Here is an 18,029-nt window from a genome sequence, read left to right as displayed (position 1 = left end):
TAAATCTTTTTTAAAATGTCAGTAGTTTTCAGCACACCATCTGCAGAGACCCCAATTTGCTAAAGACCCTGGAGACATGGGGCACACATGTGTGTACATGTTTTCATATGGTCCAGGGTTTTCCTGCCCAACGAGAACATCATCTCATGATTCTAGACACAGGCAGAGTCATGAACACCTGTGCAAGGGAAGAAGCAGCTAATTCCATCCATGGGTCAACTATGGTGGACTGACACTTATAAACACAGTTTTATTAACAGCCATACTTACTTGTTTACAAATTCTCTATAGCTGCTTCAGTGTTACAGCAGCACTGAATAGTTCTGAAAGAGATGTCATGGCCTAGACAATTCAAAATATTTCCTACCTGTCCCCTGATAAGAAGCGTGCAAAGTCCAGCACTGGAGACTTTTCAGTCTTGTGACATATTATTTTCCTGCAGACACTCTACATGGTTTATCTATTGCTTACTATTACATGTCTATGTGCATGATGTATATGTATGTCATGGTGCACACGTGGAGGTCAGTTCTCTCTTTCTACCTTTACATGGGTTTCAGGATTTAATGAGTCCCAAGGCTTGCATAGCAAGCACCTCTACCCACTCAGCCATCCTGCCAGCCCTCCATGGTGGTCAGTGTCTCCTAGCACCTTCTTGTCACTGGACAAGGCGGTACCTATTGCCATGGAGCCTTTGCTCAGGAGCGTGGTGTGCAGTCCCCGCCTTTGGCTGCCGTACCATTACTGCACATGCCGCGTGTGCCTGCCACCTTACCACTGAGACAACAAACAGAGCTCTATGCTACTCAAACAAAGCAGCTGTTTTTGCAACAAGAAAGTCTTGGAACATTCTGTTGTGTGCTTATCGACAGCTGGGGGAGGATGGTGTAGCCAGGCAGCAGAAATGGGAGAAAAGAGTTACCAGGTGAGTCACCTGGGTTTAATTGTATTAAGGAAAAAGTCAACATTGCAAACAAACACGGTAATTAGAGGCAGGAGCTGTGCTGGGGCGTCTGGGGTACTTACCAGAGCTGAGCAGCAATCACTGGGTTGCTCGCTGTAAAGAAACGACAGAAAGTTATGCAGAACTTTAAAACATTCACCACACAACAATACACAGAGATACTGGACAAGGACATCTCTCTCTGAGTGCGCTCCTCATCTCAAGCCAGGTGGCCCTGGGCTCCAGCCACTTCTTCCTGAGGACTTGAACAGCCCTCTTTCTAACTCATGCTGTTTAGTCTAGGTCTCTAGGCAACTCTCAGAGCGGACTCCCGGGGCTGGGCGCACTGGTATGCAGGCACACAGGCGGCAACCACAGGTGAGTCCTTGCTCCTGAGGAGAATTCAGTCTGGGACAGAAAAGCAGTATAACAGGATGGAGGATAAAATACCGGCAGGCATTTATGGGAGGACTTAGAACAGGCATTTTTAATGAGGCAGAGGCAGAGCCTGCATGAAAGGGGGTAAATATTTACTCAACTACACTTCAATTTCCATTTCTTCTTCTGTGTTATGCTGGGAATTGAACCCACAGCACTGCTACCACTGAGCTATATCCCCAACTCCCCCCACCTCCTCCACACACAGGGGCGGAGTTTTCTTTTCTTTTGACAGGGGTAGAGTTTTATGTTGCGCAGGCTGGCCTCAAATACTATGCAGCTGAGGATGACCTTGAACTCCTGCTCCACCTGCCTCCACCTCTCAGTTGTTGAGATTATAGGTTTATACAACACTGGGGATCGAATCCAGGGTTTCAGCTGTGCTGGGCAAGCACTCTATCATCCAAGCTATACCCCAGCTCTCCTTGCCTCCTTTCAAGAAGGGCATGCCACGGGAATGGCATTCAAAGCTTCGCAAAGACAATATCAGGCCTCTAGCTAGAAAAATGTCAATAAAATAAATGAAGAAAAAGATCTAGAGGCCAGAAAGGTGATTAGAGGGGATTTCGGAAGCCAGAGCCTAGAACAGTCTCAAGCTACCCAATGGGGTCCTACCATATGCTCTACTCCTTGGTCAGTTACACCGGATGCTTGCTCCCTTTGTGTGAGCACACACTTGTGGGGATTGGGTACTTACAACTATATCGAAACAGTACTTTTTCTTTAGGAAGTTGTTTCCAGGACTGGTCTGTTTCTAGGTGCCCGTAACTCAATGGGCAACCTCCCCCAGCCACACTCAATGGGCAACCTCCCCCAGCCACACACCCCCACCAAGCGTAGTTCTGCTGATGGAGGCAAAGGCTCTGAGCAGTTCCCAGCCCTTGCTGTTCCCTCCGGCACCCAATGCTGTGTCTCAGACACCTTCATCCCCCTCCCTTTGAATGCGTTCCTATTCCTTGGCCTTTCCTAAAGTTAAAGCCACATTTTCTGGACTCTTCTCCACTAAAGCAGTCAAGGATGACTTAAGACCTGTTGACTGCCATGCTGCTGGGCGGCTGGCTCATAAGAGAAAAGAACAGGGTAGAGGGAGACAAAGGCTGAAGATTCTAGGAGGCACAGGTATAGAGGCAAGGCTCCACTAAGGCCCATTAAATCCCAAGCTACGCAAGGAAAACTGTCTGGAATAGTCCTAACAAGTATAGGAAGGTAGCAGAAGCGGTGACGGTCTTGTAAAAAAATGACAGACAACTTAGACCTAACTGGAGTGTGCAGACAGAGGAGCAATCTGCATTGAGAAACGAGCTACACAGAGCTCCCAGCTAAGACTATGAAATCCAGTTTAAATAGAATCGAGTCAGGAGTGCTCACGTATTGTCTGATACACCCTGGTTTCAGGCCCCACACAGTAAGGGACATTAGGTTCAAAGAATTCTGAACAGGAAGAGAGGAACAGCCCAGGGTACAGCTATATTCAGGGATGAGTATGTCTGGACCAACTATGGGGGACCTGAACTGTGTCCCTGCAGGTTGAGCATCCATTCTGGTTAACCAGGTCACATTTCTGGTTAGCATGCGCCCATGTCCCCACCAGGAATGGCAAGGCAGTGGAGACACTGAATGCAGTACCTTCTATGGGCAAAGGTCCAAGCATAAAATAAGTAGAGAGGCACATTGGCCAGAAGAGAGACAAGAGGAGACAAAGAAACACACTGAGCAGCAGGAAGATTAAAGACTGGAGGGCACCAAGACTCAGGATACTCTTTTTTTCAACAGCTTTTGAACACCAGAGGGTAATAGAGGTAGGTTCTGCCTCCTAGCTAGTGGACCCATAGACCCTGCTGCAAAATGTCAGCAAGGGAGGAACACTGTACAACCTTTGAATGTGGAATGTCGCCGAGATGGGTAGCGTTTGCTAGGCTTCCTCTCAAAGGTGCTGGTTCTTCGCAATCTGGAGCCATGAGTAGCTTGATATTCCGTCCGTCCACTGGGGAGGAAATATTTGGTTACACATTAACACCAACAACAGCTCTCAGCATACCATAGCTATTGCAAACGACTTTTTTTTTTTTTTAATTTTATTTTTCAAGTGCTCCAGTGTGTATTTCAACTTAGCATGAAATTGCCTGGTAAAGACATGCTAAGTTTAAAGCTTTTATTTGGAAATAGAGCCTCCTTTGCCAAGCCAGGCACAGGGGCAAGAATCTCTTTCTACCACAGGGAAAAAATACTTAAGTACCACCAAGTAGGTCTGAGTCCTTGGATCGTTTGCTGAAGAAAACATTAATTAGACACAGAATAACCTTTCAAGGAACACCATAGAGACATTTAGCATTTAACACCTTCTCCCAGGCTGTTGTAGCAGAGTCCCTAACCTAAACCTTGGCTTCCCTTGTTATGTGCCAAAGGAAATGTTTCTAACTTCATAAAGGCTTTCCAGACCCGACCACTGTGAAGGCAGCTGCAGCTTCCAGGAAGGGAGCTGTGTTTCGCTGATCCACCCCTCACTGCTCCAATCCAGTTACTCTTGGCTGACAGTTTCTCAGACGGAAGGAGCCAAACGCTACCTGCTCCAGATGCCTCCAAGGGGCAACTTCACCTCCAAGCTTTCCTTCCTCTTTCTCCTTGAGAAACAAAGGTCACTAGGTCTGAGCCAATTGGAACATTTCTCCTCAGTAGGGAAAAGCCTGCTTGCTTTGGCAATCTCCTGGACTACCCTCCCCACCCAGCTCCAAATCCACACGGATCCGGGCTTTGGATCCAGGCAGACTGCAGCAGCTCTGTGAACCCCTGCATGCTGACATTTCCATCCTCCTGGGGCCTTGTGATGCGAAGCCTTTTCCTCAAGACCTGGTAGTCTTCTTTTCCCCTTCCTTAGAGCATTTAAAAATATATTCAAACAAAGACCATTCTTTAAACAGAAGCACACAGCCATTTCCTCGCACAGTGGATAAATCTGAAGCGAGCAACACACCTGGCATTTTAAACAGAGTTCAGGGGCATGCCATGTGTGGGCAGAGGTTACGAAACCAAGGAGTTCTCTATCATGTAACTCAGATTCTCAGACTCGGGAGTATAGTTAAAATGTACATTCCAGGCTGGAGAGATGGCTAAGCAGGTAAGAATACTGGCTGCTCTTTCAGAGTACCAAGGCTTGACTCCCAGCAACCACATAGCAGATCTCTCTAGTTTTAGGACATCTGACATTCTCTGGCCTCTTCAGACACCAGGGACAAACATGGTGCACAGACATACATGCAGACAAAACACCCATACACATAAATAAATGAAATTTTAAAAAATCAAAATGCACATTCCAAAGGCTGACGCACACATGTGTACATTCACAGACTCTGACTACGGAGGCTGCATGTTTTCATTTTTCACAGATGCCCCAGAAGTTTTCATGCACTCATCTTATACTCAAAAGCAAAATATGTGAGAATAAGTTATTTCTTTAAGCTCTTTTCAGATCCAACACACACACACACACACACACACACACACACACACACACACACACTGCTCTCATCCTTAACCATTACTAAATCTGTGAAAGGAGACAGCAATGGTGAGAAATTTAAGAACTGGGACTGGGGAGATGGCTCATCTTGTAAAGTCCTGGCACAAGTATGAAGGTCTGAGTTCAGATCCCCTGCACCTATATACACAGCAAGGTGCTGTCTGCAATCTGTAATACTAGCACTGAGGAGGTAGAGATAGTAGGTCTTTGGAGGTTTCCAGCCTATCTAAATCAGCAAGCCCCAGATTCAGTAAGAGACCCTGCCTCAAAAACAAAGATGGAGAACAACTGAGGAAGACATCTATGCTGATCTCTACAGACACATGCACACATGGCATGCACATGTGTGTATATATGCCTGTGGAAGATGTGCAAACAGCAACACACACATACACACATACAGACACACACACACACACAGAAGCACCAAGGCCAGGTGTGGGGCACACATATAATCCATTTGGGAGGAAGAGACAGGAGGATCACAAGTTCTAGATGAGCCTAGGAAAAGACATGAAGAAGAGAGGGGAGATGGAAGAGAAACCACAAAGGAAAAGCCAGCCTGGCTGGCGCTACTCTCTACTCTACTGCTCACTGGCTGTTTGAGAGTCCGAGCCTACCGTAGCTTGTAAAAACGGGGACACTTGATCTGCCTCAGTAAGGCTGCTCTAGGGTTTAGAGTGGTGTGAGGAGTTCTGGTGCAGCACAAGCCAACAAACCCTCCTGTGATGATAACATGTGCTACATCTGCTCTACTCATAGGCAGTCAGTACCTCATGTGGCCACTGGACACCAGAAACATGGGTAAATGAGACCAAGAACTATAGTTTTCAATGCATTAAACACTCATTCTCTTCCACAGCTTCACGTAACCAGTGGCCACTGCGCTGGACAGCGGAGCTCTAGCTTTGGGCCAGATCCTGCCAATTCTGTTATTAGATTGATGAACACACTTTACCCATAAATCCAAAACATTCAGGGCCCCAGGCTCAAATATTTACAATATCAAGTATCAAATATGCAAACAGTTCCAAACTGGGAAAAATGTCAGCATCTCAAACGCTCCCCGCCACAAGCACTTCAGATGCTGGCTCCTCCTTATCCCCAAGTCAGTTCCATGTTATCAGTAAAGTGACAGAAAGCAACAGAGGTCATAAAGGTCCTTAGCAAGGAAGTGGAGGTGGGGCAAACACCCCAAATGGCTGGACATAAGTCTGCTGCTACACTCATACACAAAAGAAGAGAAGTTGTCATTTTCCGAAACACGCGGTCCACATCATAAAGCAATTGCCAACCTGAACCGGAAGCGGGAACCCAGCCGGATGAAGTCGGATCTGGCGGACTTGCTGTTGCTGGGAGTGCGCAGGCGGAAGAAGGCATGGTGCTCCACGGCGCACTTCCACAAGTGCTTGCAGGTGCGCGCACTGTCCAGCCTGAACACGAAGGTGTGCTCCTGCTCACGCCCCTGAGGAGGAAGCAAAGGTCCTCGTGGGGGCACGCGTCACGGGGATGCCGGTGAGCTGTAGCAAGGAGGACTCTGGGGAGCAAGACCTACCTGGTCATCATCCTCCACCACTACGAGGGTCAGTTTGCTCTTTTTAAAGTCCATTTTGGTGATCTTAGGCCTGGTCAGAGAGAAAGCATTTTAAAAAGGGCAGTCTACAGAAAAACTGTCTACACATCAATCAGCTTCCTCTCTACTTATAAAAGCTTAGATTGGCTAAGAGAAGAAAATCATCATTCATCCATTTAAATATGATTATCTAGAAGTTCAGCGCACTGGCCACACCCCCACAATGACAATAGGATGGTGTGATTTTTTTTTTTTTAAAAGCAAATCTGGGTGTTGCAAATACCCCTCAAAATCATCCATCACATAGACTTTCCAACACAAAATAGGAAAAGACATTTTTAATATTAGACAAAACTAAATTACCAAAAGAATAAGCCTATTTTGTTAGCTCCTTCAAAGATTAATATGCCTGTCGGGGTCAGTCCAAGAGAATATTCACAGCCATCTCTTCCCTACAAACAAACGAAGTGACAGTCGGTAGAGGGTTCTAACAGGTCGTCACAGAGAAGAATGTAAAAACAATTTCCTCACCAAAATTTACTTTGTTGGCACGCTATACATTTTTTTTTTCAGAAACAGCAAAATAAAATGAAACACACACAGTTCTTACCCTGACAACATGCATGTCCACCCCATACATTTCCAGCCACTTCGCTTTGTTCAGATAGGAGAGTTCCGCCTGGGCAGGGCTCTTTCCCCTTAGAAAAACCAATGGAGACACATGTAAACTGGGACTCGCACTCCAGCAGGGGCATGAAGGGCCCGCTGTGTGGCAGAGGGTCACGCAATAGTTACAGCAATAGAGGGTACAAGTTTATAAGGATGGGAAACAATCTCTAAGAACCCACGGTTGACCGGAATGGAAGACCACAGGATGGTGTTTCTTAGGATAATCTAAGAAAACAAGAGCAGGGGCCTAAGGCAAAGGGAGAGCCTGTTCCTCCTGCCCTTCCTCTGGAAGAAAGCAGCTGCACGTGTGGGAGTGGGCAAGGCATGTTGACTGCACCTCTGCACACTTCCCTATCACTGGATGAAGACACATCATGCCATCTTTTATTTTAAAAGTCATCAGAAGACTGAGGGACAAGAAAAGGTCACACTAAGTGCCAGGTCCAGGAGTAACTATCAACGGGTGGTTTGTGGCGTGTGTGCATGTGTGTACCTGCGTGTGTGTAAGTCACTGGGAAACTGCCCAATTGGTCCAGGCAAAACAAAAACAAACCCATTAGACTAGGGTGGTGGCAGTAGGGAGACACGGAAGACATACACACCACGCTGGCCCTCAGTGTACTAAGCACACTTCTGGACATGTGGTACTGTATGTCACATGGTTTCAATGATGAATATTCTTTCACCACAGGCTGTCAGGCCAAGTGTGAGACCAAAAATGCCTGTGGTCCTTCCTTTCCCTCTTTCTTCAGATTTTCAAATACTAGCGTGAAGACAACAAGACACCCTGGAGGGCGAGACCCAACTCTGAACATTAAAGTCATTTATGTCACATTAACCCGATACATAGAACTGAGAGATCCTAGAGATGATTTCATACATATTTAAAGATTGTTCCTATGATTAAATTTCATGCCTTCTGCAGGAAGCCAGGGGTAGACATTTCAAATGTGTCACCAGGTTGGTGTTCCAAAGTTTCACACTTTAGACTCAGGCTTTGGGAGGTAAGGATGCTCCACCTGTGTTTCAAAAAGGTTTGCTCCAGAACAGTGGATCTCAACCTGGGGGTTGCAACCCCTTTGGTGGTCAAACAACCCTTTCACAGGGGCCACCTAAGACCATCAGAAAACACGAATATTTATATCATGATTCATAACAGTAGCAAAATTACAGCTATGAAACAACAACAAATGTTATGGATGGTGTCACCATAACATGAAGAACTGTATTAAGGGGTCCCAGCATTAGGAAGGCTGAGAACCACTGTTCTAGAAAGTTCTGTTCAGGAAGGACAGGACCTTGTAACTGCAGTGTCTCCACATTATCCACACTTGGGGTGTTACTAGCAAGCAACAATCAAATTAGACAGAAGCTGTATGTATTTCAAAGACAAAACCCAGCATGGCTTGACCTTTGCACATTTCTCAGAAAAAAAGGTGACATAGAGGTCTTTGGGAAATATGGATGAAGCACAGGAGAGAGGCTACAACCCAGAGAGAGCTGTGGCTTTCTGGTCATTAACTGAGCCCCTCTATATGAGACAAAAGGCATACTGTGCTGCAGAAGGCATGCAATAGTTTGTCAGAAGGGTCTGACGAACACAGCACAAAATAGAGAAGCAGTTCAGACCACGAGAGAGGTGCACTGAGGTACCTGTACTCCTTCCATCTCTGGAAGATATCGAACTCCATGGCTTCTGTCTGATTTGGGATAAACCGAAACTCAGACACAAGCTCTGGTGTGTGTTCCGGAAGCTCACACTCTCCTAGCTCCGCTGTGCAGTTCATAAAAGGGAGGAAAACAGGAGACATTGAAAACTTTGGGTTATTGCTGCAACACAGTCCAAAGGCATTCTTTCTGACCAGAAAGCACAGGTGGCCCTGATGTACAGCCCTCTCCTTATCAGGTTCCCCCAGAGTCCCCGATAGTCATTATAAAACCCTCCCAGTAGAGAAGTACACCACCATCTTAGTCATCACTGTTCTTCTCAAGAAATGCTTCTCCTGCCTAGGGAGGCCTGGCTCACATTTCCCCAGGAAGTGGAAATTTGCAATAAAAGGCAATTGCAGGCGATGAGGATCTGCACACACACACACACCCCCCCCCACCCCGTGAGCATCTTTTGCACAGGGCTCTTGTTAAGCATAGGTCGGAGCAACACTTTAGTGTTTGTAGGGCTGGGGAGGGTGGATCAAGAATTTGGTGCACGCAGAATGCAAGTGAGGAACAAAGGAGCAGCGAGGGAGGGTGAGCAGGCTGCAGGAGCAACTGCAGCAAGTCAAGCAGAACAGAGAAGGAAAGAAGGCAGAGGACTGTGCCAGAGAGAGAGAGAGAGAGAGAGAGAGAGAGAGAGAGAGAGAGAGAGAGAGAGAAGCTCGCCCAGCAAAGAGCCCAACATGCACTGCATGGTTCTTGTTCTTGCCAGACCTTGAAACAGAGGGCCCAATGACACTATGGCCCTATGACACTGTGCCCCTATCCCTCTGGAGCATGAATGAGAAAATCCACTTTCCTCACCCCTCCCCTTCAAAACTCAGAATAAAAGGGACTTCCCAGTTTCCTCTAAAACCTGATTACAATAAGTGTGGGCTTCAGACTAGCTGGTGTAGATGTCCTCGAGGGGCTAGATCACCATGCAGACTTGTATGCCCACCCAGAAGAGCCCAGTCACTGCCTTGTTTCACAAGACCCTCAAGAATGGGTGCACTTTCCTTGGAAAGACACTGATCTACAACTCTTGTTTTTGAACGTGGAATGCAGAAGAATCATTTGATAAGCTCATTAACATCACTGGGCCCCATACCCAGAATTGTTGATCCTGATGTAGACCCAGGCCCAGAATTGAATATAACTGTGAGTGACCTTCAACTTCTGACCCTCCTACCTTCTCCTCTTGAGTGCAACATTATGCCCAATTTTATGTGATGCTGGGGATGAAAATCAGGATTCCATACATGCCAGGTAAGCACACTACCAACTGGGCTGCATCTCCAGCCCATCAAATTTGCACTTCTAACAAAACCCCATGTGATACCGACATAGCTAGCCTGGGAATGGGAGAAAACCTGGAACCTGATGTCTCAAGACATCGAATCTACCAGTGGATGGAGCCACACATGCCCAGGAGCCTGGGGGGAGAGCAGCAACTCACTACATACCCAATATCTTCTCATCACCCCACTGGGCCATGTATGTGGCTTCTGAGGACCAAAACCTCACAGCCCAACTCTGAGGAGAGGGCTTCCATCTGACTTGGAGAATGGATAAAACATCCCCGTGACCAGGTGTGATATGTCACATCCTGAAATCCCAGCAATGACATAGGCTATGGTAGGTGGCTCTTGTGGTCAAGGTCTGGGCAAGACAAAGTGAGACCCAGCCTCAACACAGGAACAAAACAGTTCCATTCCTGCACTGTTGGCAATAAAATCAAGCTCAAGGAGACTGTGCCTTTACAAGACAATGTCTGGCAGAGAGAGATGGCCTGATAAATACTTCTCCATTAGAACGCCACCCTCCACATCACTGAGACCCAAACATAAAGAGGTCTGGGTCAGGCATGCAGCAGCCTTTAACTCTGGCCAAGGGGACACACATGAAATTCTGTTCTAGAAACAATGTATAGCCAGAAAAGGAGTAAGACTGGGTTCTCCAAACTGGAGACCACCGCTGACCTCGGCCCAGGAGGTCACTGTGGAATGGTCCTGGCAAGCCTTAAAGAGATTCCTTTGGTGCTTCCTGTACCCACAGGCAAACATGACTCAATAGGACCCTGTGTTTACTGGTGTCCTAAATTGGCAGGATAAAGTTTGCCAAAGATACCAATGAGAAAGAAGGCAGGGGCCCTTCCTGCCTTTGTTGTACTGAAGCAGGCCTGAGGTGCAGCCTGCTCACCACTCTGCCTTCCAAGAACAAGCTGAAAGAGCTTGGCACTCCAAGAATCTCCTAATTCTACAGCCAGGCTCTGGCTCCATGAAGGCTGTAGAAGGCAATGGAAATAGCTTAGGTGTAAGAGACTAAACTCCAGCTCCACAGCAGCTATCTGTGTGCTCCAGGCAAATCACTGAGCTGTCCCAGGTCCAAGATCTCTACCAAAAACATGGGAGTGGTCATGTGAACAGAACGCCATCATGCAACAGGTGATTCCACGTTCCTTTTACCCTTTCGCTAGGATAAATTTCCAAATCTACCACCCATGTATTCCCCAAAGATCACATCCTCCACGGAAGGCCACAGCATCTCAACCTGGGGGACATGATTAACTCAAGAACAACACTAAGATATGCCTGAAAGGCTCAACCACCAGAAAAAACTCTGCCCTTCATCTTCTTCACACCACAGAGTGAAGCTAGTGATCACACAGGGGGGCTCCTGGCTGGGCTACAGAGGACAGCATGGGGTGGGATGACAACCTGAGAAGGGCTTCCCTGTGTATCCCTCAGTCTTCCAAGTATTTATCCGCACCTGGCATGATGATCATTATTAAATTATACTACAGACATGGGTAGTTTCTCCAAGAAAGGCTCTCATCTTTTGCTCTCATTTTTTACTCTCATCTTTGCTGCTTTTACAGTCTCGCTGAAGCTGGACCAGTGAGGGCAGGGATGTGCCTCGTCTTCAAATCACTCAGGACAACAAGACAAGCTTAAAACACAGTGCTAACAGCCTCAGGAGGAAGCTTCTGTGGTGATTAATGGCCCCAGGCCTGACAAGGGTGCTTGGGTGCTTTCCTTTCATTAACACCATCCTGACAGATCCTTTAGGGCTGCCAAGCCTGACTAGGCCTCTTACAGCTCAGGAACCAGTGTACATGAAGGCTACTGTCTGTGCTGGTAAAATCTGCATCTGACCAACAAAAGAAGCCAGGAGCGCTGCCATGATCCCAACTCTGCCTACACTGTGGCACTCACCAGGAGGCCTGCTGCATCAGACTGCACAGGGAGAGAGAGGCAGCCTGTAGCTCTGTATTTGACACAGTTGGCTTTAGAACGGATTGCTGTTACCGTAACCACCAGGGCTCTGGAACTACACTGAGGGTTTCTCCAAGCTCATTCCTCTATTAGTTCTTCATTTACTGAGCGTCTGCTGAGAGGTAACTAACGACTGCAAGTATTCAGGAATGGGAACATGTTCATCAACAAAATATCTTCACGGATATAAATGTGACACCATACAGTGACTAAATATAGCAAGGAGGGCCAGTGACAGGCCTCAGCGGGTGAAGATGCTTGCCACCAGGCCTGATGACTTGAGTTCAAGGCCTATGACCCACATGTAGAAGAGGAGAGACTCCTGAAAGTTGTCTTCCGATGTCTGCACACACGCTAAACTAAAATATAACAAGAATACTAAGAAACAACACACACAAAAGAATCTGTATTATTCTAATCTGAGTTACACTTCTTATCAAAAAAAAAAATCTGAATTCATTAACAGAAGATGTAGGTACCGGGTGCCAGTGGGTGGCAGGCTGGGATGTCACGTCCTTTCTCTGACCTGCCTGACTTCTGTACTGTTCTACCCGGGAGTCTGTAATCGTTGTGATCTGATCTGTGATACCTCTCAGATCAGCTCTTCTTAAATTAGTAAACTCTGAGCTGGTGAGATGGCTCGGCAGGTCAAGGCACTTGTCAGCGGGATGTCCAGAACCCACACATGAAAGTAGAGAACACACTCTCCAAAGCTGTCCTCTGACCACACACACACACACACACACACACACACACACGATTACAATTAGAAAAATACAACAATAAAAGCTGTATCTTTTTATGGTGCTCACAAATACCATGAGAGTGGATGGATCATAATCCAGGGAAGCACTGACAAGCTCATGCTCATGAAATCTCGTTCTCTTAGGTAGCTCTGGAGACTTAAGCAAGTATTTCTTGTGCATTTTAACTGAAGATCCACCAGCCCTTCCCACAGACTAACAGTCAATGTGGATGGTCCTGTAGGCCGACCTCCTGCCGATCAGTTCCCACTTGCATGCTGGTGACTTCAGCACCACTTGGCCAAGGCCCACACAGCCACTTCTCCACAGGAGCCTCCTTTTCCTCTGCTCACCCGCCACCACCTACCCTCAGCAGCAGCCTGAGTCCTCCCACCCCTTCCTCACCTTAAGGCTCATCAGAGAATCAAGCTCCTGGCACTGACGTGGTGGCTGCATTAAATGAATGCACACCCACCTGCTCTGCTCAGGTTCTTACTACGTCTGATACGGTAACAGCCCTCGCCCTCCCTGGACTTAGCCCTCTCCAGTTCCTTCTTTCCACACAGCCTTTCAAAAATACACACCACCCAGGCCTGCTGCCTCAAGAACGCACAAAGAATACAGCTGACCCCATGAAGTTTATATTCTTTAAGTGGGACCAGAGGCTGTTTGACAGTTCACACTGTGACTACACACTTAACTATCCCTGTGACTTCCATTAGTGTTTGTTTGCTGGCTTTTTGGTTTTTTGTTTGTTTGTCTGTTTTTTTTCTGGGCTGGGGTCTTATGTAGCCCAGGCTGACCTCAAACTTGTATCCAGTTAAGGATGATTTGAATTTCCGATTCTGCTACCACTGCCTCTTGAAGTGCTGGGGAGTAAACTCAGCTGAGTTATATCTCTATCAGCCCCTTATTATACAACCCCCACACCCACATGTGAGGTACTAGGCATGGAATCCCAAGGGCTTGTGCTTGCAAGAGCCGCATCTCCTCTCCTTTTTGTACTTTCACCTTGGTTCTTTGAGTCATCGTCCTCCCCACATCCCCCATGGTCCTCCCTCTCCCAAGCCTCCTGTGTACCTCTGCTGCTAGGAACTGCTATAATCTCTGTGTGGTTTCCTCAGCAGACTGCAAGCTCCTGAGGACTGAGACCACATCGTGTGCCTTTATATCCTGGGAGAAAGCGGGGCACCGAGCCTGACATATAGTACATTCTCACTTACGGAAACGAAGGCACTAACGTCAAGATGCTAACTGTCACGAAGGATGAATGTACCTTGCAGACAGAGGGCAGCTAGTTCCACGGCTGTTTCATAGGGGCACTTCAGTCTTGGGGGGAAAAAGAAATTAATGTTAAATAGAGGAAGGTTACAGTTATAACCATATAACACATGTCAGCATAAAAAAAATCCTGTAAAAGTCAGCAGTATCTACATACGGCTTCTGATGCTAATCCTTTATATTTTCAGTGTCTACATTAAAGAACACGAACTAACATGGCAGTTCTTAACCTATCTATCCAAGTATACGTTCTATCAACCGTGCAGACGCTTCTAACGAACATGGAAAGAACTTGGAATGTTTTAGGAGACAGAGTGAAAACCTTTCCTTTGTGTTGTTATCCTAAGTTTATTTTCCCTCGATACAGTCATTTGTCTTTTCAAGCTGCCTTCAATCTTCCTTAAAACAAAGTCCTGGTGGTAAAAACAAACACATCAGCACAGTACACACAACTTCCAGGACCTCCAGATGTACTCAGTATCTACCAGGTCCAACTGAAGCAGAACTACTGAAGGGTATTACTGCAAACACAGTGATTTCACTCATACAGTAAACCCTCGGGTGAAGCCAGCACCCCGTTCCCCATTTTTTTTTTCAGGATGAGAGAGCCTTCAGCGTCCCGCCCAAGGTCTTCCAGCTGATAGGAGGCAGTGCTGGCTCAGAATACTGTTTCAGTTACACGATAACTAGCTGGGTGGGAGTGTGGACAAACTGCAAAGCACTAGACATAGGTGAAGTACCACCATCAATGCTTTTACAAACTGAAGACAAGTTCTAGAGTTACAAGGCCTTTATAGTATGATGAGCACAGAATGGACAGAGATAAAAATATATACATACTCAGCACACACCAACCAGAAACTGTACTGCACGGCTGAGTAAGGCCAGTGTACACACTGTACAGTCTACTCATTCCATCACCTCTCTGCAACTGAAATTTTCAGAGTGCATTTTCTACCAAGAAGTTACAAACACAGAAATTACATTTTAATTCAAATTTTGCTTATTTATATAACTCATTTATATTTGGTTTTGTTGTTTGAGACTGGGTCTTACTTGTAGCTTTGGCTGGCCGAGAACTCACTGGGTGGGCCAGACTAGTCTCAGACTCACTGAGACCCTCCTGCCTCTGCTTCCCTAGCTCTGCAATTCAAGGAGCAGGCCACCACAACTGGCAGGAATTATCCATTACATTTAAAATCAGAACATATTCCTGCTGGTAATACCAGGAACTGCTTCTTAGTCCTAATATAGCCTCAGGTTTTTGTTTTTTTTTAAATGTAACAAAATATTCAATAACTTGCTAGAAAATGATAAAAGCTAATTTTTAAAAAATCTTCTTTACATTTATTTATTCATATAGATGGTATGCACACGTGTGTGTGTGTGTGTGTGTGTGTGTGTGTGTTGGGGTAGGGGTGGGAGCATGCACAAGCCACAGCACATGTACGGAGGACAGAGGACAATTTCAGACCCAGGAATTGAACTCAGGTCTTTAGATTTGGCTGCAGGAGCCATTTTGTCAGCCTTCTTTCTCTACTGATGCCCCCTCAAAACCAACCACTTCAGTGATGGTGTGTTTGACGCTTTATACTCACTACAAGCCTAACGCCTCGAGTTTAAAGAGCGTTTCAGTGAGATGAGAAACCCACAGCTCCATCTCGCAGGTCAGACAAGAACCTCTTTACACTGCTTTAGTGTGACGGTGATGAGTGAGGCTGTGTAAACTGCACAAACACTTGCAAATGTACACACGCTGACATTGTGTGTGGCTTGCAAATATGACAGAAGCCAGTATGGATGGGGCAGTGATGTGGGAGGGAGAAGGCAGTTCCCAAATACACATCACTCAAGATCCTCAATGCCCTTGGAAATGCTCCAAGCCATGTAGGAATCGCTGAAAAACAGGAGGAGAATGACAGCAGCGCAAGTATCCGACTCACTTGACAGAACCTGGTCCACTGCTTTGAATTGGTAAAGGGACAAGGGTAAAAGAGTTAAAATAGTACGTTGCTGGGGTATACTCTCTGCTGGGTTAAAAGTTAGAACAAAAGCATACTTACTTTCCAGAAAGAATGTCATGCCTGAGTTGTAAAACAAACAGGTACCTGACAAACATACACAAAAGTCAACAGAGGGGAACCCTTCCCTTCCCCAGCCGCCTCCAATCCCCAGCCTCCCACCACAAATATCCCTGCATGTGCCCTCCCTGGATTTCTGCACTGTCAAAGGAGTCCAATGCGAATGAGGAGGGAGGGAGCCTCCTTCTGAGCCTGTGGAAAGGCATCCCTGATCTCAATGGGCTGGGAATGACATGGGGACTTTGCAAGATACTTGTAGGATGGAGCGCAGATGCAGTCTGATGTGACTTGCAGGATGGCTTTGGTGCAGGAGAGTCCAGCCCAACAGGCATGGAGAACTCTGCACAGGCATGCAATGCATCTAAGAAAATGGGCTGGGCGGAACCACTGAGCTGGCACCTGGCCAGCTATACCTAGCAGATCCTAGGACTTTTTCAAAAAGTCTGCAACAGACTACAGAGTCTGCTAGAAACTACTTGACACTTTCCTTCCTGGTGCAGTTTAACTGCTGACTGTCTTTAAAACAAACAAACACTAACACAAACCATGCAACACACACACACACACACACACTCCTAGAATTACACTACAAAAAATTACAGCGATAATAAGAAATAAGGAGAAAAGAGGCAAAAAGCATAAGGAGGGCTCACTGAGTTAAAAACAGAGGTATCTGTCTTAAGTAAAAGTCTTTTATTTCCAGGAAGATGTGGCCACCAAAATCATTTTGTACCAGCCAAAGCCTCCTACACTCTAGGCTACAGAGTTAGGATCCTACTCTTGAGAGTGGTCCCCAGGAATCCCGTTTGTTTTTTGACTCACATGTCCTCCTTAAAAATGACCTGCTCTGGTGACAGGTAGGGGCATCAAGACCTCCAAAGAGAAACACTGAAGTTGCTTAATGAGTTGGACCTTGGAAGCCATGTGGGCGTTCATTCCTTTTCTGTAGAATGGCTATAGGAGACTTTGGATGGTCCAGAAATCAAAGTGGGCAGGAAGGCTGAAGGTTCTACCTCATTCCAGAAGGCTCTGCTTCCCAGAAGGTCCTTAATTATAACTGAATTTACACTTCTTAAATTTAGGACATTGACATGTATAGTTGCAGCACCAACTACAGCATGGTGTCCATGTGGCCAGAAGTTCTGATTCCCATAGAGAAGCCCTGGAGGAAAATCCCCGAAGGCCTTTGTCATGGGCATGAGTAATAACTTTCAAATGTCACTTAGGTGGTCCTCTCCAAGTAGCTGGCCACCAATGTAGACCACCCATCAATGTACAAGTCACTGCTACAATACATCAGACAAGAAATCAGTGGCAAGGATTCTCTGGGGATAGCAAGAACTCCATAAAGCATTCCATGAATGGAAGAGAAGCTCAGTATCCCAACCTGGGTTTACATTCTCCCTTTCTTCTATATTGATTCTGAAATTCAAGACGTAAACACAGGCACAACATAAAAATATACAGTGGGGCTAAGAAGAGATATAAGTGGGTCCTTACAAAATCTTTGGTGACAGAGCTGCTTATGTGAGAGGTCCTCAAATTGGAACAATCAGAATGTTTTTGCAACACCTCAAAAAAAGAAGAGGAGGGGGGAAGTGGAAAAGGAGGAAGAAGAGGAGGAAGAGGTAACATGAGGAGGAAGAAGAGGAAGAGGAGGAGGGGGAGGGGGGAGGCAATTTCTGACTAAGAAACCTCCCAATATATGCTTTTGTTGTTGGTAATGGAGACAAAGACAAAATGCCAAAGGTGAGCCTACCACTTCCCAAGGTCTAAGAAAATCCATCTAATTGATTCATATGAAAAATACC

General features: G+C 46.4%; 1 protein-coding gene across 8 annotated transcripts in view; it reads right to left on the bottom strand.

Moving 5' to 3' along the window:
• Epb41l4b (erythrocyte membrane protein band 4.1 like 4B) overlaps positions 1-18,029 on the bottom strand; it is a 154,546-nt gene that overhangs the window by 78,087 nt on the left and 58,430 nt on the right. For all 8 annotated transcript variants that reach the window (XM_076934929.1, XM_076934930.1, XM_076934931.1 and 5 more), the window contains exons 5-13: positions 16,201-16,245; positions 14,133-14,185; positions 8,797-8,917; positions 7,085-7,172; positions 6,838-6,926; positions 6,457-6,526; positions 6,197-6,366; positions 3,256-3,365; positions 1,027-1,057 (exon numbers count right to left, since the gene is read on the bottom strand). In XM_076934929.1, coding sequence (XP_076791044.1) covers positions 1,027-1,057; positions 3,256-3,365; positions 6,197-6,366; positions 6,457-6,526; positions 6,838-6,926; positions 7,085-7,172; positions 8,797-8,917; positions 14,133-14,185; positions 16,201-16,245 — 777 coding nt within the window. The remainder of the gene's footprint in view (positions 1-1,026; positions 1,058-3,255; positions 3,366-6,196; positions 6,367-6,456; positions 6,527-6,837; positions 6,927-7,084; positions 7,173-8,796; positions 8,918-14,132; positions 14,186-16,200; positions 16,246-18,029) is intronic.

The sequence above is a fragment of the Arvicanthis niloticus genome, chromosome 5 (genome assembly GCF_011762505.2).
Source record: "Arvicanthis niloticus isolate mArvNil1 chromosome 5, mArvNil1.pat.X, whole genome shotgun sequence".
In the NCBI taxonomy this organism is placed as follows: Eukaryota; Metazoa; Chordata; class Mammalia; order Rodentia; family Muridae; genus Arvicanthis; species Arvicanthis niloticus.
The sequence above is the reverse complement of the archived record's forward strand: the minus strand, read 5'-3'. Positions and strand labels throughout refer to the sequence as shown.